Source organism: Tiliqua scincoides, chromosome 2 (genome assembly GCF_035046505.1).
Source record: "Tiliqua scincoides isolate rTilSci1 chromosome 2, rTilSci1.hap2, whole genome shotgun sequence".
NCBI lineage: Eukaryota > Metazoa > Chordata > Lepidosauria > Squamata > Scincidae > Tiliqua > Tiliqua scincoides.
Genome location: NC_089822.1, coordinates 247,540,682 through 247,567,997, shown reverse-complemented (window position 1 = coordinate 247,567,997; position 27,316 = coordinate 247,540,682). Strand labels below are relative to the sequence as shown.

Below are 27,316 nucleotides of genomic sequence, written 5' to 3'. Positions count from 1 at the left end.
GTTAATCCTCTTCATTCTTCCCCGGAACCCCAGCAAAGGAAGATCTTCATGGTGCATGGCCCTTACCCTGTGATCCGGAGACGACTGCGTGGCAGGGGCTGGGTGGAGAGAAAGTTTCCCAAGTTGCCTAAAATTGCTAATAAGCAGGAACGAGTGCCTGATTGGGAGCAGGAGGAAGAAGGAGATGAAAGTGATGCACCTGATGAAGGTAAGGCCTGCTTGAGAACCTGCCCATGTCGGTTTTGTTTTGCTTGTTACCTACACATAGCTTTCCGCCTCTTTGAGTTTTTGCATACGCAGAAACTTTTTGATAGCAGTGCATAGAACAGGGGTGTCAAACTCATTTCATGTAGGGGGCCAAATAGCATTCGTGGCACTTGCTGAGTGCCAGAAGTTACTTAATTAAGCAGGAAGTGATGTAATTAATAAGCAGGTCATGGCCAGAAATAAGCACTTTGTTCTCACATAGAAACTCATTAGCTGCACATATCAGAAGAGAAAAAGTGCAGATCTTGTTCATTATAACAGGGCCGGAGAAATTGCTTCCAGGAGCCGCAGCTAGCCCATGGACCTTATGTTTGACATCCCTGTCATAGAAAGTCAATGCACTGCAGTAGTAGTAGTTGGCAACCTTCAGTCTGGAAAGACTACGGTATCGCGCTCTGAAAGGTGGTTCTGGAACAGCGTCTAGTGTGGCTGAAAAGGCCGATTCGGGAGTGACAATCCCTTCCACACTGGGAGCAAGTGCAGTCTGTCCCTGGTCTGTCTCCCTGGCTATGGGCCTTCCTTCTTTGCCTCTTTGCCTCAGTCTGTTGCCCAAGTGTCTCTTCAAACTGGGAGAGGTTATGCTGCACAGCCTGCCTCCAAGCGGCCCGCTCAGAGGCCAGGGTTTCCCACCTGTTGAGGTCCACTCCTAAGGCCTTCAGATCCCTCTTGCAGATGTCCTTGTATCGCAGCTGTGGTCTACCTGTAGGGCGCTTTCCTTGCACAAGTTCTCCATAGAGGAGATCCTTTGGGATCCAACCATCGCCCATTCTCACGACATGACCAAGCCAATGCAGGTGTCTCTGTTTCAGCTATGCATACGTGCTAGGGATTCCAGCACGTTCCAGGACTGTGTTGCTTGGAACTTTGTCCTGCCAGGTGATGCCAAGGATGCGTCAGAAGCAGCGCATGTGGAAAGCGTTCAGTTTCCTCTCCTGTTGTGAGCGAAGAGTCCATGACTCGCTGCATTACAGAAGTGTACTCAGGACGCAAGCTCTGTAGACCTGGATCTTGGTATGTTCCGTCAGCTTCTTGTTGGACCAGACTCTCTTTGTGAGTCTGGAAAACATGGTGGCTGCTTTACCGATGCGTTTGTTTAGCTCGGTATCGAAAGAGTGTCGGAGATCATTGAGCCAAGGCACACAAAGTCATGGACAACCTCCAGTTCATGCGCAGAGATTGTAATGCAGGGAGGTGAGTCCACATCCTGAACCATGACCTGTGTTTTCTTCAGGCTGATTGTCAGTCCAAAATCTTGGCAGGCCTTGCTAAAACGATCCATGAGCTGCTGGAGATCTTTGGCAGAGTGGGTAGTGACAGCTGCATCATCGGCAAAGAGGAAGTCACGCAGGCATTTCAGCTGGACTTTGAACTTTGCTCTCAGTCTGGAGAGGTTGAAGAGCTTTCCGTCTGATCTGGTCCGGAGATAGATGCCTTCTGTTGCAGTTCCAAAGGCCTGCTTCTGCAGGACAGCGAAGAAAATCCCAAACAAGGTTGGCGCAAGAACACAGCCCTGCTTCACTCCACTTCGGATGTCAAAGGGGTCTGATGTGGAGCTATCGAAGACAACAGTACCCTTCATGTCCTTGTGGAAAGACCTGATGATGCTGAGGAGCCTGCGTGGACATCCGATCTTGGGGAGAATCTTGAATAGGCCGTCCCTGCTGACCAGTTAGAAAGCCTTTGTGAGATCTATGAAGGCTATAAAGAGTGGCTGTCGTTGTTCCCTGCATTTCTCCTGCAGTTGTCTAAGGGAGAATACCATATCAGTGGTGGACCTGCTGGCTCGGAATCCGCACTGCGATTCTGGATAAACGCATTCTGCAAGTACCTGGAGCCTCTTTAGTGCAACTCGGGCAAACAGCTTTCCTACAACGCTAAGGAGAGAGATGCCACAGTAGTTGTTGCAGTCACCCCTGTCGCCTTTGTTCTTGTACAGCGTGATGATGTTTGCATCCCTCATGTCTTGAGGTACTCCACCTTCTCTCCAGCAGAGACAGAGGATTTCATGGAGCTCAGTGACGATGATCTCTTTGCAGCACTTTAGGACTTCCAGCCACACTCGTGAACCAAAAGGCAACACTGCCACCTGGCGCACGGCTGAGCTTCGGAAAAGAGCAACGCTGCACAGCTGGCCATCAAAGGGTTGTCGGAGCATGACGGGAAACTGGGCAGAGTTATGCAGATCCCATGCTGGCGGTGAAATTGCGGAGGGGAGAAGAATCCCAGGAAGGGAGCCGAGAAGTGCCCGAAAGGAGGGTGTTTTTCCCCCACGGTGTGCAAAGACATGTTTGCAGAGTGGATTCCACGTGATGGTGAACGAGGCCGTGCCGGCTGTGCCACTGGGCTCCGGAAGGCAAAGTGCTGCTCTTGGGTGGCTGGAGGAGGAGCCACCAAGCAGGGCTGTGGGGTTTTCCTGGGCTGTAGTATCGCTTCTCGGCCTTTTGGCTAAGATCAAGTGTAGTATCTGTTCTTATCAGTTTAATATCTGATACGTCCTCTATTTGAGGACTACATATTAAATGGATTTTTGGGACTGGGAGATGGAATAGGGGCTTGCTCCGTCCACTCCACGCATCGGCCTGGTATTGCAGTACCTCCAGGAACGGTGCACCCCCCTTGGGGGGAATCTGCTGGTGTGCAAAGACAGACTGAAGTGGCTCTTCTCCTCTCTTCTGTGGGGTTTCTCCTCCTACTCTCCAGGGCTCTGCTTCTCTTTCCCTGGAGGTATCTGGGTTGCTTAACCTGATGCTGCAGAAGCTGCTGCATTTGTGGGCTTCCTCACTGACTGATGTGGCTCTTCACACCTCTGCTGGGGTCTCTCCTCCTCCTCTCAAGAGCCCTGCTTCTGTTTCTCTGCCTCCCACTACCCTGGAGGGCCCCTGAACCTGATGCTGCTGTATTTTTAGGCTTTTGCTTCTCTAAAGACTCTTATCTAACTTAATGGGGGAAGGGTGAATGGCCCCTCCCTACCCACACCTCTGCACACCTCTCCTTGAATAAGAAATGGGGCAGTGATCAGGTCTGCATGTCTGCAGGCACTGTTTTTTCTGCCTCAAGACACAAGATGGGTCAATAAGGGTCAAGAATTGAGGCCTGCATTCACAAGTGATACTTTAGGCCTTTGCAAATACTGTTTTGCATTTGCAAGCTAAAAAAACACTGCGGGCTTTTTTTCTTGGATGATTTCAGTGACCTGGAGAGGGGGGATTTGCTGCATGAGTAACAGCCTGTCCTCCATACCTTCTTTACCCAGGCTTCGCACACTGGAGAGGACACTCCAATGCACTGCAGTACTGGAGTCATATAGACAGCCTGTTAACCACCAGTGGCATAAAAATCATACTTTTCTTTACAAGAATCACTGATATTCTTGTAAAGAAGAGTATGTAAAGCCAGTGCCTCTCATCGCTTCCAGTGGCATACCACTGGCAGTAGTTTTGCTGCTATGAAGTTAAAGCCCTTCACAAACTTCTGTAATCATGTTCACAAAACAGTAAGGCAGAGATACAATCAATTCTGTTGTGTAATGTGAGTGTTGGCAACCTTCAGTCTTGCAAGACTATGGTATCGCGCTCTGAAAGGTGGTTCTGGCACAGCGTCTAGTGTGGCTGAAAAGGCCGATTTGGGAGTGACAATCCCTTCCACACCGGGAGCAAGTGCAGTCTGTCTACACATGAATGTCCTGAGCCTCCAGAGCTTTGAGAGGAAAGAATGCAAGTTGAGGTGGCCCCATGAGAGAGTTATTCTCACAACTGGGTATGCCCTGTTACAGCTGGGTTTGAACTGTGCAGGACTCAGAAGCTCTGATGCAGCCCATTATTAAAATACTAGAGTTGATGATAATATTAAAGATGCTGTTCTCTGGCTGCTAGAACAAATTAGTAGCTAGAACATCGTAGCAGAGACTGTAGGCAATTTCTAAGCTTCCATGAGAACTTACTCTGTCGTAGAAAACAGAAAGGTTAGCTTCAGATGCATGGGCTGTGTTGTGAATGAATGACACATGGATCCCAGCAGGACCTACAGCAGTATATTGGTTGAGAGGAGGACTTGTTTCCCAAGTGCCAGCTAAGGATTAAAGAAGAAAAAGAGAGCTGGGTTGTGTATATCTTTATGTAGTATTTAGATGCAAGCAATAAAGAAGTAACCAACAGGTATAAAAATAGATTTATTGTGTTTTGTTTTATGTTTTAGAAAAAAAGAAATTAAAGAAAAGAAAATGATTAATTTTGGACATACTGAGTTTAAATTAGTCCTTTATGAGGGTAAAATCCAGAGGAGGGGAGCTGCAGATGGTTGCAAAGGCTGGCTGTTCGTTAATATACCAACCTACATGGGCAGCCTGTCTGTTGATTTACCTCATATTTTTATAACAAGATGTACCTCCCAAGCCTTCAACAGACCTAAGGATTGTGTTTTTAGATCAATGCTAGTGAATCATTGTGTGTTACTTCCCCAATTTTCTTGTACTGCTTCTCTCTACAGAGAGAAAGCATTCCACAATTTCAGTGTTATGCAGTGATCCAGTACATAAAACTGTTTGTTGATTTGAAATCTGCTCTTGGCACCTAAAGATTTGTGCACATGTATTTGTGTAAATGGCATTGTGGATTTGTAGCATTTTACCATTTCCATTCTGAGTGCACAGGATCAGTCATTATAATTTTCCCTCACCTCCCACTTCTTGCCAGAGTCTGCCCCAGTGGCGTCTCTAGGGTTCGTGTCACCTGGTGCAGGATGTGCGTCACCCCCCATTCAGTAGGTGGGGCAACACCCCAGGTGGTAGGCGTGGTGATGTACCATCACTCCGCCCCCACTGGTTTTTTGGCTGTACCTTTTGATAGAACAAAGATAGAACACATTCTGCATGAAATTACACATTGATTAATATATAACATGAACGTATTATTCCTCCAAACTGTTATTTTAGTGATTTTGGTCACCAGTGGTCCCACATACACACCCCCAGGGTGTCAACTTACTAGCACCTTATTGCAGCAGTTCCCAAACTTTTTGCACTGGGACCCACTTTTTAGAGTGACAATCTTTCCAAGACCTACCAGAAGTGATGTCATGGTGGAAGTGACATCATCAGGCAAATTAAAATAAATAAGTATAAATAAAGTAAAACAAATAATTAAATAAGCAGAAGCCAGCCCTGTTCCACCAAGTAAATTTCCTCTGTAGCCTGCCTGCAATAACACCCCCCTCCAAAATAAGTAATGTTTTTAGCCCTTTTAACAGTGCCCAGTTCAATTTAAGAACTTCTGTTCAAACCAGATCACTGTCAGGATCCACCTGGCTTTGCATGTCTCAAAACAGTTCGCCTTATCAGCTGAAGCCTCTATTTTGATCCTTTTTAGTGGAAGGGGGAGACTGCCTTCTGGAGCACTTGTTTAGCTGCAGGTGCATAGGATCAGGACCATTCTGGTAGCCTTGCACTCTCCTTCAACTGATCTCCCACACCAGCCAAGGCATGTTTGCTTACTCATGAGTAAATGCAACTGTGAGGCTTAGTTTCACTTTCCATAGGACTCAACACATTCATCTGCTTGGAGGGAGGGACTTCCTTCTCAGGTGTTTTTGGGTAGCTGTGTTCATCGGATCAGGACCAGTCTGGTGTTGTTGGATTCCTTTCAGCCTGCCCTTTCTGACGGACTAAGACACGTTTGCCTACTCACGAGTACACACACTATACAGCTCACTTTCACTTTCCATAGGGATCCACGCATTTGTTGTTCTCCAGTTTTTTGGCCATAACGTTTGATAGAAAGGAGATATTTCACTCAGGTTTTTTGCATTGCATTCCACTTGAAATTCCGCATCCAATGGTATATAATATGATGGGGTTACTCCTAACCACCACAATTTTAGCACGTCACCCCCCCAGTGCACATCACCCCCCCGTGCACGTCACCCGGTGCGGTCCACACCCCCTAGCGACGCCACTGGTCTGCCCTACTGTCAAACAAAGTGAGATGACCCACATAAGTCTACAGATTTTGGGGTACCATCAAAAGACAGCAAATTGTCAGTTATTTTGTTTATATATTTTACCATCATAGGTAAATATTATAGGATATAGCATTACTTTTCTACGTAGTCCCAATATGGGTCTTCGTCCTGCTCCTTGGCACACTATTTATTAAGGAAATAGAGTTCCCATGGCACCAAACAAGAGCTTTTCTCTTTCTCTTATTAAATAGCAACTGTGTAATTATGTGGGGGGCATAGAGTTAACACTACTGCAACATCCCTATAGCACTCTCAGTGCAAGGTACCCTGGTCTGGCTGCTGTTCAGTCAGTTAAAAACAAGCTCATCAGCAAGAATAATAGGTTTAACATCACATGTAGTTTGACCCTAATACAGATGACACAAAATGAAAAAAGAACTTGAAGGAAAGAGGAAAATGTGTAAACTCAGATACCAGTTTTGTGTGTAAATTTACACAGAAATAGTGAGTTCTTGTGTTGGGTCCACAATAAAAAACCCAGAAGCCTTTCTCTCTTGGTTGTTCTTTTGGTGGCCCTTATCCCAACTATTGCTCTACCAATACTTTCACAGATGATGATGATGATGAAGAGGATGAAGATGAACTGGATGATGACGATGAAGGGACCTATAGTCTCATGGTTAGTTTGGCTTCACATGGTGACCCACGCCTTAAATTCTTGATTTTCAGCAGTCCTCCCATTACATTTTTCAGCATGATCCTTACATCACCTCCTCCACTACCAGCATTGTTGTCTACACTGACTCATGCCACCCACCTCTCGAACAACAGTGCTATTACGCCAGGCTTAAGGGATGGGGCAGCAGCAGGTAGAGTGGTAGAAGATGTGGTTCACATGCTGAAGGTCTTGGATTCGGTCCCTAGCCTCCCCAGGTAGAGCTGGAAGAGACCCCTTTCTGAAACCCTACTGCTGCCAGTCACTGCAAACCAGTCCCCAAACTGGCCAATAGCCCACATCGAGCCCATCAACTGACTGGCCTGCTAAGCATTATAGGGCACAGTCCTAACCAGCTCTGGCATAGCTGTGCCAGTGGGGCATGTGCTGCATCTTGCAGTTGGGGGGCAGTCATGGAGGCCTCCTCAAGTGTAAAGGCAATGTTTGTTCCCTTACCTCAGAGTTGCATTGCCCTTACCTTGGTGCTGGAAAGTTGGTTAGGATTGTGGCCGTAATTATGTAACGCCTGCTGGTGCTCCTCCTTCCTCTCACCGCCATGCACCCTCTTCCTCCTGGTGGATAAAACAACTGCTACACTGAGAGCTCCACTGAGAGAGAGAGAGGGAGCAGCTCCACAGCCACAAATATTTTTCTAATATTATGAAAATTCTTAAGAGTTACGTACAAAATGTATGTATTATTTTCTATAACTGACACAGTCCATCCCCCCATAAAAGAAAGACGGTGATGTGCCCATGGCAATTAGAAGTTTGGGGACCCCGGACTGGGCGATACTGAGCTAGATGGACCAGTGGTCTGACTTGGTACAAAGCAAGTTCATACGGCTTTCACACCTCTTTACTATTTCTCTTTCACCAACAGTCAAGGCTGGTTCGCAACCAGACCCCCTACTTCATCTGGACCAACCGGCGTGATGTCATTGACTGCCGTTTTTTGCGCAAAGACCAGATGATGAATCACTTTGCCAAGGCAGGCTCTTTCACTACCAAGGTGGGCAGAGTTCTGATCCTTATGAACCTAATTTCAGCAACTTGCAGGAGCTGGGCAGAATGACTTGTATAGAATGAATGAATCAGGAAGCTCAGCTGTTGCAAAGTTGTCCCTTCTTTCGCAGGTAGGGCTGTGTCTTAACCTACGAAATCTGCCATGGTTTGACCAGGCTGATGCTGATACATTTTTTCCACGGTGTTACCGGCTGGGAGCTGCAGATGAAAAGCATGCCTTCATTGGTGAGATCTGTGGTGCTTTTCTTGGGGAGGATGAGGGGAAGAAACTCCTTGTCTTTAGAGCAGTGGTTCCCAACCTTTAGGAGCCCATGGATCACTGAGGCAAAAATTGACATCATATTGTGGATCACAAGCAACCTCCCCTCCCAGTTCCCTACTCACAAAAAAATGGTTCTTAATTGTCTCTAATTGAGAGTTTCCTTGAGGATTTTGTCTATTCTTTCATATTGTGATGTAGGGCCAGCTCAAGACTTCCTGAAGCCTAAGACAACATGCCAAATGCTACCCTCCTTACCCAGCGTTCTCAGCCTCTGCTTCTCCTACTCTCCAATGTTCTAGCTCAGTACTCTTCTCCTCTCCAAATTCCTCTTCCCCGCAGTCCTCATCTTCCTTTTCCAATCCAAGGAGTGGAAGGAGAAGAATGAGGAGCAGTGGAGGCAAGTAGGTGGACAGAAATAGGAGCCCCTCACTGTTCTGCTGTCTAATTCAGGGCCCGATCCAGACCATCCAGCAGTGGCCTTCTGCCAGCACTGAGCATTGCAAATGTGCTGTAAAGCGACACTGGGTCAGCTGGGTCAGCGCTGATGCCAGCTCAGTACTAATTCAGTGCGGAGTTAGTGCTGGCTGGAGGCCCATTGCATGCTGCACAGAGCTCTTTCCTTGCTCTGGCCGGTGCAGAGGTGGGGGGGGGGGTTGCATTCCACGGAGGAGGGAAGGTGGGGCAGGTAGAGGGAGCGGGACCAGCAGAGCTCTGTCAAAAAAGGAAGACGTCATGACATAAAAAAAGTCATGTCCCTGAAATGTCTAAATTTTGACAAGGTCAGATGCAAATGGAGATGACAGAATGTAGGAATGGTGGTCTTATTGCATTTGGGTAGGATTTTGCCCTGGGGAAATGGCTTTTGCCAAGCTCTGTAAGTCCTTGTACAGCTTGTCTTTTAATGGGGAGGAGTAATTCATGTGAAATAGTTCTAATCCATTTTTTATACCCCATAACCTTGTAAAATGTATTCTTCAGCTGTGTTTTAAATGCGCTTCCCTTAAAATTATTATTACCAATGCTGAATCCTTTGTAAAGGAGTGAGATTAGAAACTGAAATAAATATACCCTTAGAACATGAGTCCACGATCAGTGTCTTTCTTTCTCTCATGGTAGAAGATTTTCAGCTTACTGCAGCCAGGAGCCTTCTGAAGGTGGTGGTAAATCGATACTGGAATGATCCCTCTGACATGGCAGCACTGGATTCTGATCAGAATGATGCCCAGGAGTCTCCAGGTAAGTATAACTGGTGGGAGTTCTTTGTGCATTTAAAAACCAGCCAGGAATTAGCAAGTGCATTTATGCCTGGAAGTTTGGGTTCCATTGAGTAGCATAAGCAGGGACAGCAGAAATTTTGCTTGTCTGTAATTATGCAAGGAGTTTGCAGCAAAAATAAGAATATTTCTGTATGTGGTGTTAGTGCATTTTCACATGTAATGCTTAAATGGTCTTTGATTCTCTCCCTTGCTATTTGTCTTAGTCCATTGTTGGGTAGGCCCAAGATCTTTTGCTCTTCAAGTTAATTAAACTTTGCCTTGTCCAAAAGTGAGCCTCAGTTGTTTGACATAGTTCCCACCATTTTAAAGTACTTTAACAACATTTGCATAGCACCCAGTCCTTACAGAAATTCGGGTCTCCTTCATTTCCTGTCATTTAATTTTGTTTGTCACCCACCAGCAGCCAGTTTGTAAGTTCCTTCTGTTTTCCTCTTTTGAAATTCTAATGTTTTTGCTGCTCAGCTGAAATGTAGTACCCAGCTCAGGGTGCATGATGTCATTCCTGATTTTCCAGGTGCTTAGTTGCCCCAGAAACATGGAGGTACGATCTTGTTATGAATCTGAGACTTCAGAGGTTTGAAGAGGCAGGGCCAGTAACTCACTCGTGTGCACTGCTCTCTTTTCCTCCTTTTAAAATCCTGTACCTGCTTGAGAACAAATGGCTTGGCTGAAGCTGCTCTGCACTGAAAAACCACGCAGGAGCCATTTTAGATTCCTTTAATAAGAGCATTTCCCTGAAGAGTATCTCAATCAGTGCTGCATTTTATGAAATCCTGCCTAGCTGGATTGGTTATGAGCTTCTTGAAAAGAGCTTCATATGCACGTTCACTCAAAGAATTCAAGATATTCACTGGAGTAATTGAGATGAAAGCAATTCTTCTTCTTGATCTCTCTTTATTTGGGATATCTAGAATGCCCTTGCAGCTTGATGGTAGTAGTTGTGGTGAAATAGGATGTGCTAATGGTTTACATTTTTAAATGGTCTTGGACTGAGTGTTTTACTCCAGAACAAATACATCTTGGAATTTTAAAGGCAGTAGTCTGCCATTGTCTTTATTAGGCTAATATAACCCTACATTTTATTGGACAAATACAATTCTGAATTGGGGATTTCTCTGGAACATAATAATGGTTGGCAACCTTCAGTCTCGAAAGACTATGGTATAAGCCTACAGCATCCGGTATTCCCATCCAAGTACTAACCAGGCCTGACCCTGCTTAGCTTCCGAGATCAGACAAAGAGGCCACAATTGAGCTTGGTGTAACCTCAGGTAACCTCTCCTTGAGAGGAGGGGCTAAAGTGAGAGTGTCAAATTTCTCCCTTCATCTCTTGGGTGGGCAGAGAAAAGAACAAAGAAAGAGCTAAGGTGACAGTTTCTGGAGTGTGTGTGTATTCTAAGCAAGAGAAACCAAATTGATCTCGGAGATTGAGGTATACACCAAATGTGCAAAGACCCACATGGTAGCTGGCATTTTCCACAGAATAAGCGCATGTTAGGAAGCAGTACCTACTGGGGCTTCCTTATCCTGTGGATTGCGTACATGGAATATCCAAATATCTCTTTCCCTTTTGCCTCCCCCCTTAATCCATGAGTTCAGAACCTTCCATGTAGGTTTTTTTAACCATTTGCAGAACCCAAATTGTTCTTGATATCTGTGAGTTTGGGTGGTAAGATGCCATCCTCGACTGTTCTCCTGGTGAGCACTTCTTTGCCACAACTCCTTCTTTTTTCGCTTTGGCTTTAAAAGCCAGTATTCTCCTCTTCACTTGCAGCAAGTTGGAGAGAAAGATGCAAAAATTGTGTGCATCTGAACAGCGGTTTGAGAACATTTGCCTCCATTGATCTTAAAACATCGGTTTTGCTCAGAGTGAAGCGATATTCCTGTGGCTGAAGTTGCAGTCTGTAGAACTGGTGTGGGAGGGGGGCAGGGTGTGTGTGAGAGGCATGCTTGACTTGCCCCCACTGGGCGCAAATGAATTTTCCTAAGGTGATTGAGCTTGCATGGCCACCCAAAAGCTCCCTTCCTGGGTTTTGAATGAGAGGTTTGCCTTGGAAAAAACCACCAAACCACCCACCCACCCCCATTAACTTTTAATTTTGGGGGAATTTCTTGCTTGGAACCAGGTGGGAGAGCCCATTTTTTCCATTCAGGGGAACCTTGTTTCCTTGGTTGAAGAACAGAGGTATAGAAACATGCGGGGAGCACCCAGCACCCAACACAGGGGGGAGGAAGTCCCCTGTGAATGTCAGGGTAGGAAATCACTTTATATGCAAGTGTTGCTGGGATTTCTGCGAATCCAAGAAAGGCCACTGCTGAAGGATGATTGGCAGTGTGGGACAGCCCAACTTGTGTGATGAAGAAAGCCCTGATTGCACTGAATGTGTGCCCACATTCTATGAGAGTCAAAACTCCTACCACGCATACTTCTCTGATTCTTTCTTCCTTCCCTCTCAGTCTAGCATCCTCATCGCTATAGCGATGGAGTCACTACTTACAATGCTCCAAGCCACTTGATTTGACCTTGATCAGTTTCCACAGCCTGTCTGCACCTGCGCGAGAGCCAGCCGTCTGCTCCCGAGCTGGAAGCACTTCCAGCAAGATTTTTATGTTGTACAATCAGAATTGTACCGTATATACCACTTTTTCAACAGAAAAGATTCTCAAAGCAGTCTATATAGGAAAAAAGATCCAGATGACCATTCCTAGTCCCCAAAGGGCTCACCGTCTAAAAAAGAAACACAAAGGAGATACCGGTAAAGAACCACTGAATACATTGCTCTGCTGGGATGAATAGAAACAATTGCCTTCTCCTTCCTGGGTATAAGAGAGCTATCACTTTAAGTGGGGCTTCTTTGCCCAGTTAGCAGAGGTTTATTCTTGACAAAGTTTGCTTTGATTCAGGTGTAGAACCAGGCACAGCATTTCTGCCTTTCCCACAAGTAAGCAGTCCTACATCCACCTACTACCATTTGTTGCATCTTTCATTTGCAGAACCCAAGCATCACACCAGCCGAAAGAAAGGGGCCATAGTCTCAACCCGGCTGATCGAGACAGCGATCCATGCCTGTGAGGAGCACCTGAACAGCCTGAGGCATCAGGACATTGACAGAGATTATGGCTCTCCTCTGCTAATGACCAAGTCACACTGGGAATATTTTTTACATGGCTACTATCAGGTAGTCCAGTAAGTACAGGCGATCTGGAAGTCAACACCATAAAAGCACTAAGCTCCCAAGGCCAAAAGGCCCACATTTTGCAAGTGGAATGTTTAGCCCATTGACCATATTAACATGAATTTGCATTATTTATAATACACAAACACACTTATTTTGGCTGAGCAGAATAATCCTGTTTGCTTAGTAGTAAGATACTTGGTGCTGTTAGAAAGAACCCTGGTTTTGTCGCTTGTTCCTGAGAAACACAAATCACATAGTATCATCTCCCTAATTGCCCTTCCCCATATTGTCGCTTTCTTTCTCTTTTTTGAGCATCCTTGGAAGTGTGATTATTTTTTAATGGAAAGACATTTTTAATTAAATTTTTTATTGAAAGCTGTTATTCATGATTGTGATATGGTATCTCTAGGCTCAGAGGCAGTATGCTTCCATCCCAGTTAGTTAGTTGTAGGGAGCAACCATGGGAGTGGTCTGTTCCCTTCATACACTCTTGTGTGCTTCTGGTTTGCCACCGTGGGAAACAGGAGACTGGACTCAATGGGCCTTTGTTCTGATCCAGCAGCGCTCTTCTTTCAGTCTAATCTAGATCAAGATTTGGGGGGAACCTCCCCCATGTTATTTTTCCAATGAAATTGCCTTCCCCAAGCCTTTATAACAGCTTTGGGAGAAGGGGAAAAAAAATTTCAGCATTTGGTTAAATTCCAAACACAGGATCTGGAGACATGACAAATGTTATGTGTAACAAGATCCTGAGACTTGGGTTGAAAATGCCCACATATCTTTGATTTTTCCTTCTGCAGCTGAGGGGGTTGAAAACTTGTTCATTATAAAATGGCAATACTCAGCATTCTGGGATTTGCAGTCCATTGCACTGCTGATTCCAAGATGGCATTCCTTCCCCTGCTCACCCTTGAAACCTGATGTAAAGTTTGTGCCTAGAGCAGTTATTTGCTCAAATTGAGTAGGATGTGAGGTCAGAAGAATGGTGGGGTCATTGCTCTGAGTGTTTGTGATTGCAGTGAAGGAGCACAGTTCATGCAGACCGGTGCCCATGTTCAGCGATGCGAAGATCTCTTATACCGACTAGCAAAGGTCATCCCACAGCTGGACATGGAAGGTGACAGGAACATCTGGATTGTTAAGCCAGGAGCCAAGTCCCGGGGCAGAGGTAAGAGTGTGTGCGGCATGTGGGATTTGTTTGTGTATGTGAGTCCTCTTAATCTCCAAGATAATCCTATAGTGTACAACAGACTAATACAGAAGTACTTCTCGAATTCATTCCTCATGAGAAAAGATGCCATTATTTCCCCCCCCCCATGCATCTCATTTTTTTTGCTTTATACTATTGTGTACAACTTATACAGGGACTGGAAGCTGGTCCTTTAGTAAGTGGAAGGCTTTGGTACAGAACTAGAAAAATCTGGACAGACTTGAATTATCTAATAACAGCCATATTTGTGAGGGACCAGGACATGTTTTGCAGAAGGTGAATTTTTTTTTGGGGGGGGCGCACAGGAAGAAGCTTACCACCTATATAGAAGTTGCATCCATGTTTGAATAGCTGAGAATGAATTGTCTGTTGCCCTCAGCTATCCTATATTGTCACTTTAGCTAAAACTCATTTGTGCTCAAGGTTATCCACTCATGAACCAACTCCAAGAGAATGTTGGAGCCTTGCCAGCCTTGGTGACAATCTGGTTATCCCAGGACTCCTCATCCTGATGGTGTCACGGGCAGTATTCCCTGTAAGGGGTTCATGCTGGTGTGCAGGCCGCTCCTACAGCTGCACACATCATTGCTGAGCTCTGCACTGTGCGGAGCTCTGCAGGAAGGTGTGTAGCTGCTCAGCCACACAGAGCGAACACACTCACAAGCACAGTGGAGGAAGATTCTACATTAAGCAGCCCTGCAATTGGAATAGAGCTTCATTACCGGCACCACAAGTGCCCATGGTGGCCCCTACGAGTTGGCAGTGAAGTCTTTTGTGGGATCTGATACATCAGTTGTCACTTGTGAAGGGATCTGTATCTAGCTTTAGTCACTGCAGAAAGGGGTTATGAAGTTTAGCTGTGCTCTGAGCTGATTTGAAAATAGATGAGGTGGGACTGGACTGTCTCTGTTATGGCCATGAGCAAGCCTTTTCTAACAGGCATCATGTGCATGGACCGCTTGGAGGAGATTGTGAAGCTAGTGGACTGTGACCCCATGATTGTCAAAGATGGCAAATGGGTGGTACAGAAATACATCGAGAGACCGCTGCTCATATTTGGTACCAAATTTGACCTGCGTCAGTGGTTCCTGGTGACTGACTGGAACCCACTTACCATCTGGTTCTACCGGCACAGCTATGTCCGCTTCTCTACACAGCCCTTTTCCCTCCGCAACCTGGACACGTGAGTTTGCATTTCCTATCTATTCCTTTTTTGGAACCTAGCAGCTTCATAATGTATGTGTTACCCTGCAGATGCCTGATCTCGGAAGCTAAGCAGGGTCAGGCCTGGTTAGTACTTAGATGGGAGACCGCCTGGGAATACCAGGTGCTGTAGGCTTATACCATAGTCTTTCGAGACTGAAGGTTGCCAACCAGGTGTGCGCACAAGGTAGACATACAATACAGGGATTGACATCTTTGTTGGGACTTCATCAAGGAGATCTAGTCAATCCACTCACAATCTAAAGTGAAGTCTCATTAAAACCTGCAAAGTTTTCCACAACACACCAGAGCAGATAGTTTATGAACAACTGCTTTGAAAATTAAGCCAATTATCTGGGAAATACCTTTTGCCTGAAACCTTGGAGAGTCATTATGGCATCATGTAGCCCAGTTCAAGACCCAATTACCTGAAATACTTTAACTAGAGATATTATTTAACTGGATATTCTAGCATTGCGGTGCACCTTGGCTGCATAACATGTAGTTTCACCTGTCACCAGGAGGTGGAGACAAGGCAGGCAGTTGTCAAGCAGCAGTCACACACTTCTGGCCTTGGAGAGCCTCTGGAGGGAGGGGACTGGGCAACAGTGTAGCAGAAAAACGGAAGTACTGTACTAACTAGAAAGTGGAAGCAAATGGAGATCTATTTAGGGAGGATGTGAAAAAGAAGGTGCTGTGGAGTTCCAGGGAGCAGAGCTGGTCCATTTGTGAAGCAGTATGAAGTGGTTGCCTCAGACAACAGATTAGAGGGAGATTCCTTCCTCATTCCTTCTCCCACTCTAACTGGATTTGAAAAGGGGAATGGCAGGGGAGAGGAGAATGAGAGGAGCTCCTGTGTCCACATCCAGTATCCGTTGCATAGAGTTTCTCCTTGGGGTACTGATCCCATCATCCTCTTCAATTCAGCTCCATCCATCTTTGCAATAACTCCATCCAGAAGCACTATGAGAATTCGCTGAACCGCCATTCTGAGCTCCCTCCGGACAACATGTGGTCATCGGAACAATTCCAGGTCTACCTGCGGCAGATGGGTGCACCGGATGCCTGGTCAGAAGTGATTGTGCCTGGCATGAAGGCTGCAATCATTCACGCCATACAGACCTCGCAGGATGTGGTAGAGTTCCGCAAAAACAGCTTTGAGCTCTACGGTGCAGACTTCCTTTTTGGGGAAAACTATCAGCCTTGGCTAATTGAGATCAATGCCAGCCCCACCATGGCGGCCTCCACTGCTGTCACCACCCGGCTTTGTGCCAGTGTGCAGGAGGACACTCTCCGTGTGGTTATTGACCGCAAGTATGACCGCACCTGCAACACAGGAAATTTTGAACTGATCTACAAACAGGTTAGTACTTCTGTCTGCCCAGCCTCACCCACAGGGCCTGTGGCTCTTGTGGAGCAGCTTGGACAAGGCAGCCACCCATGCTGCCTTACATGCCTTCTGGTGGCCCTGTCTCCCTGCCTTTGGGGTCTTCACTATGCATTCCTCCTGTAGCTTTGGTGTAGATGGTTCTTTTCTTCATTGAGTGTTTCAGATCAATTAGATGTCTAAGGAGCCAAGCAGCAGGAGCCCTGGATGTCCAACAGAAAGGCTGGGGATGCTCATTTAGGGCCATCTTCAGCGCTTAAAGCACTGTGCTAGGAACTCAATAAAAGGAACAGTTCATGTCAAAAGAAGCACACTTTTTTTTTTCCTGTCCAGTGTGTCCCTTGACCTGTTGGGAATGCAGTGCCAGCTCACCAGCATCCAAGCACTACAGCACAAAAGTAGCTACTGTTTGTCTTGATGTTTGGTGTTGGGAATTAAAGTGGGTAAGCCTCCAGTTTCTCTAACCTTTTTTAAGTCTCAGAGGTTTCTCTCACAGGACGCTGCTCCTTTCTGTATGGTTTTTTCTGGTTTGCTTTTTCCTAGTATGGAGGTCAGGGTTCCCAGCCTGCCCATTTCTCTTTTTTTACCATCTTTGTTTGCTTGACCTAAAGATGCTTATCTCAGACAAAGTTTGAGGACCTGTGGAGCAAAGGCACCTGGTTCACAAGCAATGAGGTGAAAAAGAGATCCATCAGTAGAACTATATTTTTGTCCAGAACCTGGTTTTTGGTTATTCCAGCCAAGCTATTTGATAGAACCATAGAGCTGAAAGAAACAAAGTGATGAACCTTTAGCCCAGTCCCACAACTCCCTGTGCAATGATGCAGCTGCACCAGTTTTGGTCTCTCGAGGCTTTCTTGGGGTAAGGGAACATTTGTTCCTCTGATCTGGGTTAAGTCCAAGCCAGCTTGCTGGGTCTACTTGGACTTGCACCAGCTATATCGCTGGTGCAAGTCCACATGGACACACGACAGGGGATCAAGGCTGGGAAGGGGTATAGGATATCTGCATGTGCTGCTGCCGCCAATATCACTCACTTCCCAGCCTTGATTCTTCCTCCTTCTCACCTTGTTCCATCCCCTCTCTGCCTCCCTCCCACCCCCTGCTCTGACTTGCCAGTGAGCGTCCTTGATCCGCTGGTGTGCAGAGCCAGCCACTCACCGGTCTTGGAGGTGGCCAGGCCATGCTGAATGGCTTGTTGCGTTCTGTGTGAGCTGTAAGGGGCATTGCATAGCCTGGATGCTCATTCTGGCTATATAATAGGATTGGGCCATTGCTCCAATACACACCCAAGGAAGGATCCTCTGTACACCCGTCATTAAGCAACATCCTGGTTCTAGTGTTTCTTTTGCAAGGGACAATACTATGTGATGGGAGGTGTTTGCTTTTTCCCCCAAGCTACACATTGCATTAAGCCCATTGTTAGAGCTGGTGAGCTTGTATTTTGTTCAGGAAATATCTGTTGTGAGGGATCATGTATGGGAAAAGGGGGACTTTAACTTGTTCCCTGTGGTGATCCAGTGAAGCTGATGAAGCCCCCCTTGCAGGGATGGGGAAAGAAGCAAGGCACACAACCCATGCTCTTCACCTTCTCATGCATCTCCAAATACCTTCTGGGATGACGGACATACACAGCACAACTGTAAAGGGCCTTGCGCTGCTGGAATGAGTGTCGCAGCGGTGCGAGGCCCATTTAGGATCGAGCTGCCAGGCAAGGCAGTGTCAGGATACGTATGCATAGGAGCTTTCGTATTAAGGTAAAGGGTTTGTCTATGCCACAGTTCCAATCTGGATCTCTCTTTCACTCAAACAGCAGTGGCTGCCTATTTGCCCCAGGAAGAAAGTTTTAATTTATCCTAGTGGCAAGTTTCTTCCAGGAGTAAACAGCACCTGCTCTCTCGCTCTCTCTCTCTCTCTTTCTCTGTATATGTGTATGAGAGGTGGAGGGCTGTGGTGGAAGCAAAGTGTTAATGTCTCCCACATTGTAGTCCCAGTTCAGACTGGACATTCCCTGCAGCTGCTGTTTACAGAAAAAAATAGTTCCACCTGCTGGTCTTTATTACACTGTAGATTTCTATTTGTGTGTGCTGCTTATCCCAGTGCGTATCCCAGTAGATATCTGCCCCCAAGTTACTATTTTATATTTAGCTGTAACTGGTGAACCTCTTGGGTGTTCTACTAAAACATTTTTTGAAGGTCCTACAAGCCTGAAGCTTACTCTGTAACCCCTAACTCAACAGCTTGAGCAACTCTTGTGGCAGCTACACAAGCCAAGGGCCTTGGGAATCTCTGCTGCCTTTCTTTCAGCACCTGAGCTGAGTTCTGCTTAGATTTCTCACCCCGCTTCTCTCTTTTCCTCAGGCTGCAGTGGAGGTTCCCCAGTATGTTGGCATTAGCCTTTTGGTAGAAGGCTCCACAGTCAGGAAGCCTCCGTCTCCGTGCCAAAAAATCGCTATACCAGGTGATATGAAGAACAGTGGTGGCCCACAGCATCGCCAGGTCCCTAAACTGACTTACCGACATGGCAATCACAGTAGCCCCCGGGCACCTACCCCCTGCTGGGCAGCAGGAAATGGAAAGTCAGCAGAGCTGGTTGCCCCTGGAAAGGAGAACAAAACGAAGGAGAAGGCTCTTTCAGCTAAGGTCACTTCTTCATCTTCAGCAAAAGTCAAGCTGCCCAACAAACCAGAATTCCCTAACAGGAAGGTGTTGATAGCACATGGCGTGGCTACCTCTACTGCCAACTCAGGGGAGAAGTTGGCACGCCCTGCTCCTCTCTGTGTCAAATCCAACTCCCAGAAGCTGACCAATCGCGCTCCCCGTCACGCTACGGAGTCCACTCCCCGTCACGCTAAACTTTCCAAGTGCACCGGTGTGATAGTGCAGCTGCCTGGCAAAGAAACTCAAGTGCCAGGTAGGGAGCTGTGTTTGAAGGGGCAAGTGCAGGACATGCATCGCTTCTCTGCCTCTAGGAAACCGCCAGCCTCCGGTGCTCACCTCTCTTTCTCCCACTACCCTGTGAAGGCCAGAACGCAAGAATACAGGTGGAACTGTGGGCAGTCCTACATGCGTAGCATGCCCTTGCCTGCAACTCCTCCATTCCCTCAGGGCTTGACTCTTTCGTCAGCTGCCCAACTCAATGCCATTCGGACATCTATGTTCCGAAGGTGGCGACCAAGGAGGGACAGGACTTACCGGTGACACAGGAGCAACCCTGACCTTGAGGTTGTTGCTTCAGGCAGGAATCATGATATAGAGTCTGGGCAACATGCGGGGACAGGGGCAGGGCACACTACATGGGTAGGAAATCATGTTTCTAGGAGCTGGACTCTCCGTCTCAATAAAGAACTTTGAAGGAAAGCTGACCAGAGTCTGTAATGGCAGGGGGAACAGCAGATCAGGGCGAATGGGTATGAGGAAGTTGGATGGACTGCCTTTAGTGTTGCATGGATGGAAGATTTAAGGCTCAGAGGAAGAGCACAGAGAGTCTGGGAGATAAAGACCAGGACTTTGGCCCCAGGGATGGCCTCAGAGTGAGCAGGGATGCAATCGGAATGCAGCCTATACAGGGTATGTAGTGATTGCAAGCAAGAACAGTTCCACTGCCACTGGCAGGCATCATCCAAGGGGTTTAAGTCATTTCTGCCCAATGTTGCATATATGCAACAGGGACCAAATGCGTACACCTGTGGGCCAGGCAAAAATGGGTTAATCCAGAGTGCAGAGTAAGTGATGTGGCTCAGCTGGTCAAAAGCTGACTAATCAAGCAGAAATGGATTCAGAACTGGAGGGAGAACACAGCAAACAAACAGAAACAATATATGTCTGCATGTGCCATTGAGCCCTGTTTACTTGAGATCTTTGGTACATAACTGGAAAGGGCAACAGGCAAGGAGCTCCAGCTCTTCTCATGACTATAGCACACACAGTAGCACCTCAAATGCTGACTCTAGAAGCAGCTGCATGATGTTTCTGGACCACATGGTGATGCAGAACAGCCTGAATATACCGAATGTGGACAGCACTAAGGTGTCAGTGTTGAATAATGGAGTAGCAGTATGTCCTTGTTCTTGTACCTCTACATCTCTGTTGCTCTTTCCCAAAACTACAAGTGCATACCACTGTCGTTTTATTGGGTGAACAAATTTCAAACATTTCATCAAGGACTGAAGCAGAGTGCGTGAACAACCAACAGCAAATGTATTTTATTTTCTTTATTTTAGAAAATATATATCCTGCCTTTCCAAAGCTCAAGGAGACTTGCAGATCATGATTAAAACAGCAGCAGATAAATAGTAAAAATAAAGCAAAAATCAAAACTACACTGCAACAAAACACTGATCACAAACAGGACAGACAGTAAATGCAAAACACTCTGATCTGCTGAAAAAGTCAGGTCTTTAATAGACATCAAAGGGCGGGCAGGCAGACTGGGCAGCAAGTGAGTCTCAGGCAAATTCAAGTGCTGAAGTCCAACTGCTGTGCTACACGTATCTCTAAATAACCAAAATATAGGTTTCTGTCCCAAAGGGCTCACAATATAAATAGGCACAAGGAAAAAACAGAGGAAGGGAAGAATATGCTTTTATTTCATGTACATGTACTTAAGTTTCCTGGCCAACAGGCTAAGGGCACAATCCCAACCAGGTCTACTCAGAAGTCAGTCCTATCTTGTTCAATGGGGCTTACTCTCAGGGAAGTGGTTAGGAGTGCAGCCTCAGGAACTACTGGGAGGAATGCCACTTCACAATAAAGGTGGATTTTGATGCAGGGTTTGAAGGAAGTATGAGAGGAGACATTTCTGAGGTGATCTGGGAAGGGGTTTGGGCATAGGAGACAGTGAGGGAGTAGGGGTGGACTTTTGTAACTGCAGGAGACCTTTAGGCAGCTGAGGATAGTGTACCTGAAGGTCACAGACAGGTGTGTAGTGGGATAAGAGAACACGAGAGATAAAGTGTGGAGAAGCCATGGAGAGATTGAGGTTAAGGACAAGTATTTGTGCCAGATCTGGGAACAGACTAGAAGCCAGTGCAGGCATTTAAGGAAGAGCATGATGTGATCAAAGTGATGAGGGAGGACAGTGTTTTTGGTGGCAGGATGCTGGATGGATGCAAGGTAGCCGAGGTGAGCCACCAAAAGAGCAGAGCGGAGCAGGTTGACCAGTGGTCAAGGTGAGAGATGAGCAAGGCTGTGAACCAATGTTTTCTGTGAGGGACAAAAGAATGTCTGAGACCACTGTAGGCCGTCTGCCTTTAAAAAACATTCTTGTACCTTTTAAAAGAGACAGAAATCTGTGCAGATGAGAACAGATGGCAGTGAGTGCGTGTACCCATTTAACAGCTTCATGCCAGGCCTCCCAGCTTATCCTTCCAAAATGTACAGGGTCAGAGATGCAGTGCTGAGAAAGCAGGAGTTGGCTGTGTTTCAGCTGATAAAGAGTCCTGTAAGAGAGAGAGAGAGAGGTTGATTGCATCCCTGTGTTACTCCCTGAAGGTACTAAAATAGGCATTGCCATTCCAGTGCTTTCTCTCTCTCTGCCATAGGGAACTACACTGAAATCCCTCCATCAATAAAATCCCACAGCATGCAGGCACTCAGTCCCCTTTTCCCTACAGTTTCCATGAAAGGCTCCTGTGAGCATCTTTTCAAACCCTGGCCTTGTTTTCACTGCTTATAGAAGTTTGGTGCCCCTCATCATGACCTTCTAGCAAGGCATTTTGTCCGATGGTGTCTCTCCTTTGAAGGGCCTTTGTCCCTTGCTGTGACACCTGTGTGTTAAGAGCAGTGTGTGTTTCAGTCTACAGGTGTTGTCAGATATTTCTCTACTGCCAGCCTCAGAACTGGCTCTGTAGTTGTGCATACAGTGTGTACTAATATTTTCCTTCTCCCTGTATTGGCTGTTGCTTCTTAGAGCTTCAGCTTTATAATCTGCTGGCAGCTGCAGGTGAAGGTAAGTTGAGTTTGGAATTAGGAATAGCCTCTTGGGCCCCCCTTCGGTGTTGCAGGCTGGAGCTGCCCAGAGGCTTTTGTCTTGCTTTGGAGACTGCTGTGCATTTTGTTACTGTTTTCTACGCGTGCCTCAGCAGCTGGCCATCTGCATGCAAGTGTCACCTTGGGGAGTAGGACTTTTCTGGGTTTCTTCATTAAGTCCATGTGCTGTATTATTGGTTCCTTCCCAGGCCCTGCTGCACCCCACAAGCTGCCCTGCCTCTTCTGCAAAGATGGAAAGCCCTTGGCAAGTTTGCAAGTGTTGTGCCGCTGCTCCAGAGCTGGGGCTATGCTTCCGAAAGTTCACAAACTCCGCTACCGCAAGAGGCTCACCCCTTGCCAGGTACAGGTGTACAGGGGGTCCCTGGGAGCCTCTGGGACAACTCTCTTCCCTTCACTCCTACCCTGAAGAAGACTTAATGATGCTTTACTGACCACCTCTGCATACTGAACTGCCTCTCGTTGTCTCCTTCTGCATTGCTACCTATGGGGAAGCCTTTAAAGTTAACTTTTATTCTGACGTCTTGCAGCTTCAGGCAGCAGCCATGTTGTCACCACTTTTATTTGGATATGTTTCCTTCACCCAAACCAGTGACCCTTGATTGTTCCCACACCTACATTCCTAGGATGACTGCAGCAGCAGTAGCAGCTGCTTCTTGTGGTACCAACTTTTGAATGTAGGATTTGTTGCATGTGAGCCGGCAGTGGTAGAAAGACTTGGAAACCATGTGGAATAATTTCCCCACAGCAATTCTCCCATGGATGGCAGACCCTGTGGCTTCAATCAGGTAAAAATAGTAGTCACAGCTCCATGTGAGACACACGTAGAAATATCCTTGGGTCTGGAATTTCTAGAAGACATCTAGTGGATAATGTAATGTCTGAATCAGCTCCCTAGACTCTCAAGACAATTTGGACTCTTCAACTTCCTTAGTACAGCCGTCAAGACAGATAATTTAGTTTCCTGCTATGCCTCTGTGCTTGAGTGTGACTCTTCAGGTGGCTGGATGACTTTCTGAAGCATTTGATCCCTAATCCTGAGAACAGAACACTCTTGAGGCACCTCCTCAACCAAGAAGGTAAGAGACTCCAAGCGGTGGGGGGAAAACTGAGGCTGACCTGAGTGAGAGAGGCTTGCAGGAAGAAGAGCGCACACTGACCCTTCTCCCATCTACTTATGGCAATATCACTCAACTCATGTACAAAAGAAAAAGTCCTTTCAGGAGAATATCTGCTTCCATTGCACCACCTCACATGGTAAATCGAGCCACATTGCTGGTTATAATACAACACATGTTATGGCTCTTTTGAGTATTTAGGGGCTTTGCATGCATTAATGTGTAACCCTTGCACCTACTATGTAATGGGAATCAGTATTATTATCCCCATATTACATATGGGGGGAAAGCTGAGAGGGAGTCACTTCCCAAAAGACCTTACAAATTCATAGCAGAGGTAAGGTTCAAGCCAGGGACTTCCCGATTCATAGCTAACCCCTGCTAACTGAGTAGAGGGCACCTTTTAAAGGTGTGTCTTTTTAGCAAGGGCGGTACTTAGCAGGGGGAGAAGAGCAATGTCCCTCTTCACCCCAGGACAGCATCTTTTCCAGTGGCTTTTGCTGTTGGCTTTCTTGCATCCTATTTAGATTGTGAGCCCTTTGGGAACAGTATTTTGCTGTGTAAACCACTTTGTGCACTACTTCTTATTTGAAAAGAGGTATCTGAGTAATAATAACAGTCCAGGATCTTAGCCACAGCTCTGGAACAGTTTGTGATCCCCTCTGCCCTTGTTACTTCTTAACCTTGGAATCAATAGCAGCAGCCCCAGAGTAGAATTAGGCACCCAAATCAGGCCACTTCTCTTGTCGACTCAAAGGGAAGAGAAGGATTGGTTGACTTGGGACTGGAAACAAATAGGCAGCTAGTGCAGTTTGCTGGAGCAGCAGTACAACAGAGTCAAACCACCTAGCTCAAGTAACCACCTGGGCCACCACATTCTGTACTAATTGCTGCTTCAGAACCATCTTTAAGGGTAGCCCCGTGTAGAACATGTTAACAATAATCCAGTCTTGAAGTCACTAAGACACGGGCCACAATGGTCAGGTCTGATTGACTCAAGTACGGCCACAGTCAAACTGATACTATATTATCACCTGTTTGCACTTTAAAGGTATATATTTAATGGGGAACTACTAAACTAGGGGCCAAGAAGCCACAGACTTTAGTATAAAAAAATATAATCCTTGTGGTAGGTCTTAGTTAGGATTGCCACTTTTTTCCCCTGTCTGTGCTCATGTGACTAATAGCTCCCAGACAGGTGTCACATATTTCATAACTATATCTTTAATTCAGGGAAACTTTCACCTGTTGATTGTTTTCCTTTGAGTAACCATTCAAGGCCCAAAAGCCAGGTGAGCCAAAAGCCAAACCTAAGCTTTGACTCAAACATGTTAGATTTACATATCTAGTTTTAGAAAACATCCCACAAGTCTACTTACGTGGTGCATACATATACGTGCATAAATTGAGTGGTGAACCTACTCGAAGTAACTCATCCTATTCTGAACACACACAACCTTCTCCTGCAGACTGAACTCTCACCAACCGGATGGCTACTTCAGTGGTTGGCATCTTGACCGTCAGCCAGACCCTGAGTCTAACTGCAGTTGTTTCTGCCCTCTCCCTCTGGAGGAAAGAGCCTATAACCTGCTGGGCTGTGCCATCAACAGCCAGAGGCCAACACACCCTATTCCACCACATATCCATTGTCTTTAATTGTATTGTACTTTTGTGTTGAATTTGATTGCAAATTGCTGTGGGAGACAATCTTGGTTGAAACATAATATAAATTAAATAAGCTGAATTTATACAGCCATGTCTGGCTGGCTTTTTTGACAGTGACTAAGCCAGCTCTCTCCCCACACTTCTCAGAAAAGTTTTTCAAAAGCCAAAAGAAAAGTGGTTTAAAATGTATTTTGGTAGAGTGAGTGCCAACCATCTAAACCACCCAGGCGCCAGAAACAAAAACTAGTCCAGGTAACCCTCCTGAAGTATTATGGGGAATAGGAACAACCAAATGGGATTCAGGCTGCAAACTGAATGTATGTTCTCTGGGGAGTGAAGGGATAGTGCAAAGCTCATTCCTGATCAGAAAATGTAGCACATGCTCCCGTTGCCAGTGATGTCTGTCAGCACCTGTGGTTTTTTAAAGCTAGCTTTTCCTCCAAAGTCTGTATGCGATTTTAACCTAGGATTGTGAAATTTTACTAAGCAGATAAGCTCACTTTACCTCCTCCCCCACCTCTCTTTTTTTAGCCTTTGTGCTCTGCTGTTGTGTTTATAAGATGGCATTGGATTCCTACAGTCTGATTTGATTTCATCTGGGGGTAGTGCCATTTTGTTCAAGTGAGTACCACCCCGGAAGAAGCCCCTCTAGGCACCCGTCACCATAAATACTGTTGTTAATAATAATAATAAAGCCTCTTTAACCCTTGCAGCAAAACAAGAAAGCAATGGGGCTGCTGGGAGGAGGTCTTCTGAAGCTGCCTTCAGACTACTTCAGATCTTGAGTCAGACCATTGATCCAGCTAGCCCAGTATTGTCTGCTCTGGCTGGCTATGGTTCTTTAGGTCTTAGGCAGTCTTCCTCCTCACTTGCTACATGAGCTTTTTAATTCTTTTTTTCTAAATGTAGGTGCCTGAGAACCTGACACATGTATGTGCTCTACAATTAACTATGACCCCTTCCTCAATGCAACCCTTCCCCTGAAATTTTACCAGCAGTTTGTAATAGTCAAGGGAGGGAACCAGGATGCAGGTCTCTTGTTATCTGGTGTGCTCCCTGGGGCATTTGGTGGGCCGCTGAGATACAGAAAGCTGGACTAGATGGGCCTATGGTCTGATGTAGCGGGGCTGTTCTTAGTCACATTCCCAGTTTTCAATCTTGACCAAAAAAAAAGGAAGGTGACACCAGTATGGTGGAAGAAGAAGCAAAAACCCGTACACTGCTTTTGCGAGATCCTCTCAAAAGTGTTCAAGTTTACAGCTCATTTGCTTTGGCCTCTAGAACTCAGTGGGAAGGCATTAGAAAGCAAACAAAGCATTACCTACACAGCCCCATCTGGGTTCCTTTTTTTGGTTGCCAGAGCACTGATTTTCAACCTTTTCCATCTCACAGCACAATGACAAGGTGGTAAAATTGTCAAGGCACACCATCAGTTTTTTTGACTATTAATAAGGCACACCATACAGCCAGTGGGAGGCTCACATCCCCCAACGGCCATACTAATGACCACCCCCCAAACTCCTGCAGCACAGCTGCAGACCATTAGCACACTGGTTGAAAATTGTTGTGCTAGAAAGTGACAGAGTGTTGAGAACTCACTAACCCTATGTAAACAGAAAGGAGTGCTGCTGCCTGTCATTCCTGGTTCCAGTGCAAAGCACTATTACTCCATAATAGTATTGTCAGAAGGATTTAGCAAATGCTGACCTGTGAGAGGTCTCATAGAGATGTTATGAAAGCAGACATTTTTAAAACTTCTTCCCATATAGGCTTGATATTGGCTGCAGTATTTAATCAGACTAATGGAAAAACACTTTTGATTGACTAAAAAGGCACCCCAATTAACTGGGTAGATTATAAATACTACAACTGGCATGTACCATCTTAAGAGGTGTGCTCCCCTTCTCTTGTAGGTGGGAATGTCTCTTCACAGCACCTCGGAACAAAGCATTATATATTTCTAGTTTCTCAACTATTGTTTTACTCATATACAAGTTTATTTAAAAGACTAACAAGCCACTGTACATAAGATTAATCAACTATGATTTCTTTAATTAGGTGACAG

General features: G+C 46.1%; 2 protein-coding genes and 1 non-coding gene across 4 annotated transcripts in view; 2 read left to right on the top strand and 1 right to left on the bottom strand.

The window, feature by feature from the left end:
- On the top strand, positions 1-23,073 carry TTLL3 (tubulin tyrosine ligase like 3). Of its 2 annotated transcripts, XM_066618380.1 has the most exons (11): positions 1-208; positions 6,834-6,901; positions 7,820-7,948; positions 8,073-8,187; positions 9,341-9,460; positions 12,496-12,688; positions 13,700-13,848; positions 14,830-15,073; positions 16,021-16,456; positions 18,842-19,394; positions 22,660-23,073. In XM_066618380.1, the coding sequence occupies exons 1-11, from the start codon at positions 49-51 to the stop codon at positions 22,875-22,877; spliced, it is 2,385 nt and encodes a 794-aa protein (XP_066474477.1). In that variant the 5' UTR covers positions 1-48; the 3' UTR covers positions 22,878-23,073. The 2 variants fall into 2 exon arrangements, with proteins under 2 accessions (XP_066474477.1, XP_066474475.1); XM_066618378.1 differs by lacking the exon at positions 22,660-23,073 and having other exon boundaries at positions 18,842-19,926.
- Positions 2,693-2,883, top strand: LOC136643377 (U2 spliceosomal RNA). The gene has a single exon (XR_010793989.1). It is a non-coding gene; the product is annotated as a U2 spliceosomal RNA (small nuclear RNA).
- RPUSD3 (RNA pseudouridine synthase D3) overlaps positions 21,853-27,316 on the bottom strand; it is an 18,452-nt gene continuing 12,988 nt past the window's right edge. Inside the window, exon 10 of the transcript XR_010793965.1 lies at positions 21,853-21,921. The gene's annotated coding sequence lies outside the window, so the exon portion shown is untranslated. The remainder of the gene's footprint in view (positions 21,922-27,316) is intronic.

Coding starts and splice junctions, on each gene's coding strand:
- TTLL3 (XM_066618378.1), top strand. CDS start 49: ATGGTGCATGGCCCTTACCCTGTGATCCGGAGACGACTGCGTGGCAGG. Junction 209..6,833: donor AAGTGATGCACCTGATGAAG/GTAAGGCCTGCT, acceptor ATACTTTCACAG/ATGATGATGATGATGAAGAG. Junction 9,461..12,495: donor TGATGCCCAGGAGTCTCCAG/GTAAGTATAACT, acceptor TTTCATTTGCAG/AACCCAAGCATCACACCAGC.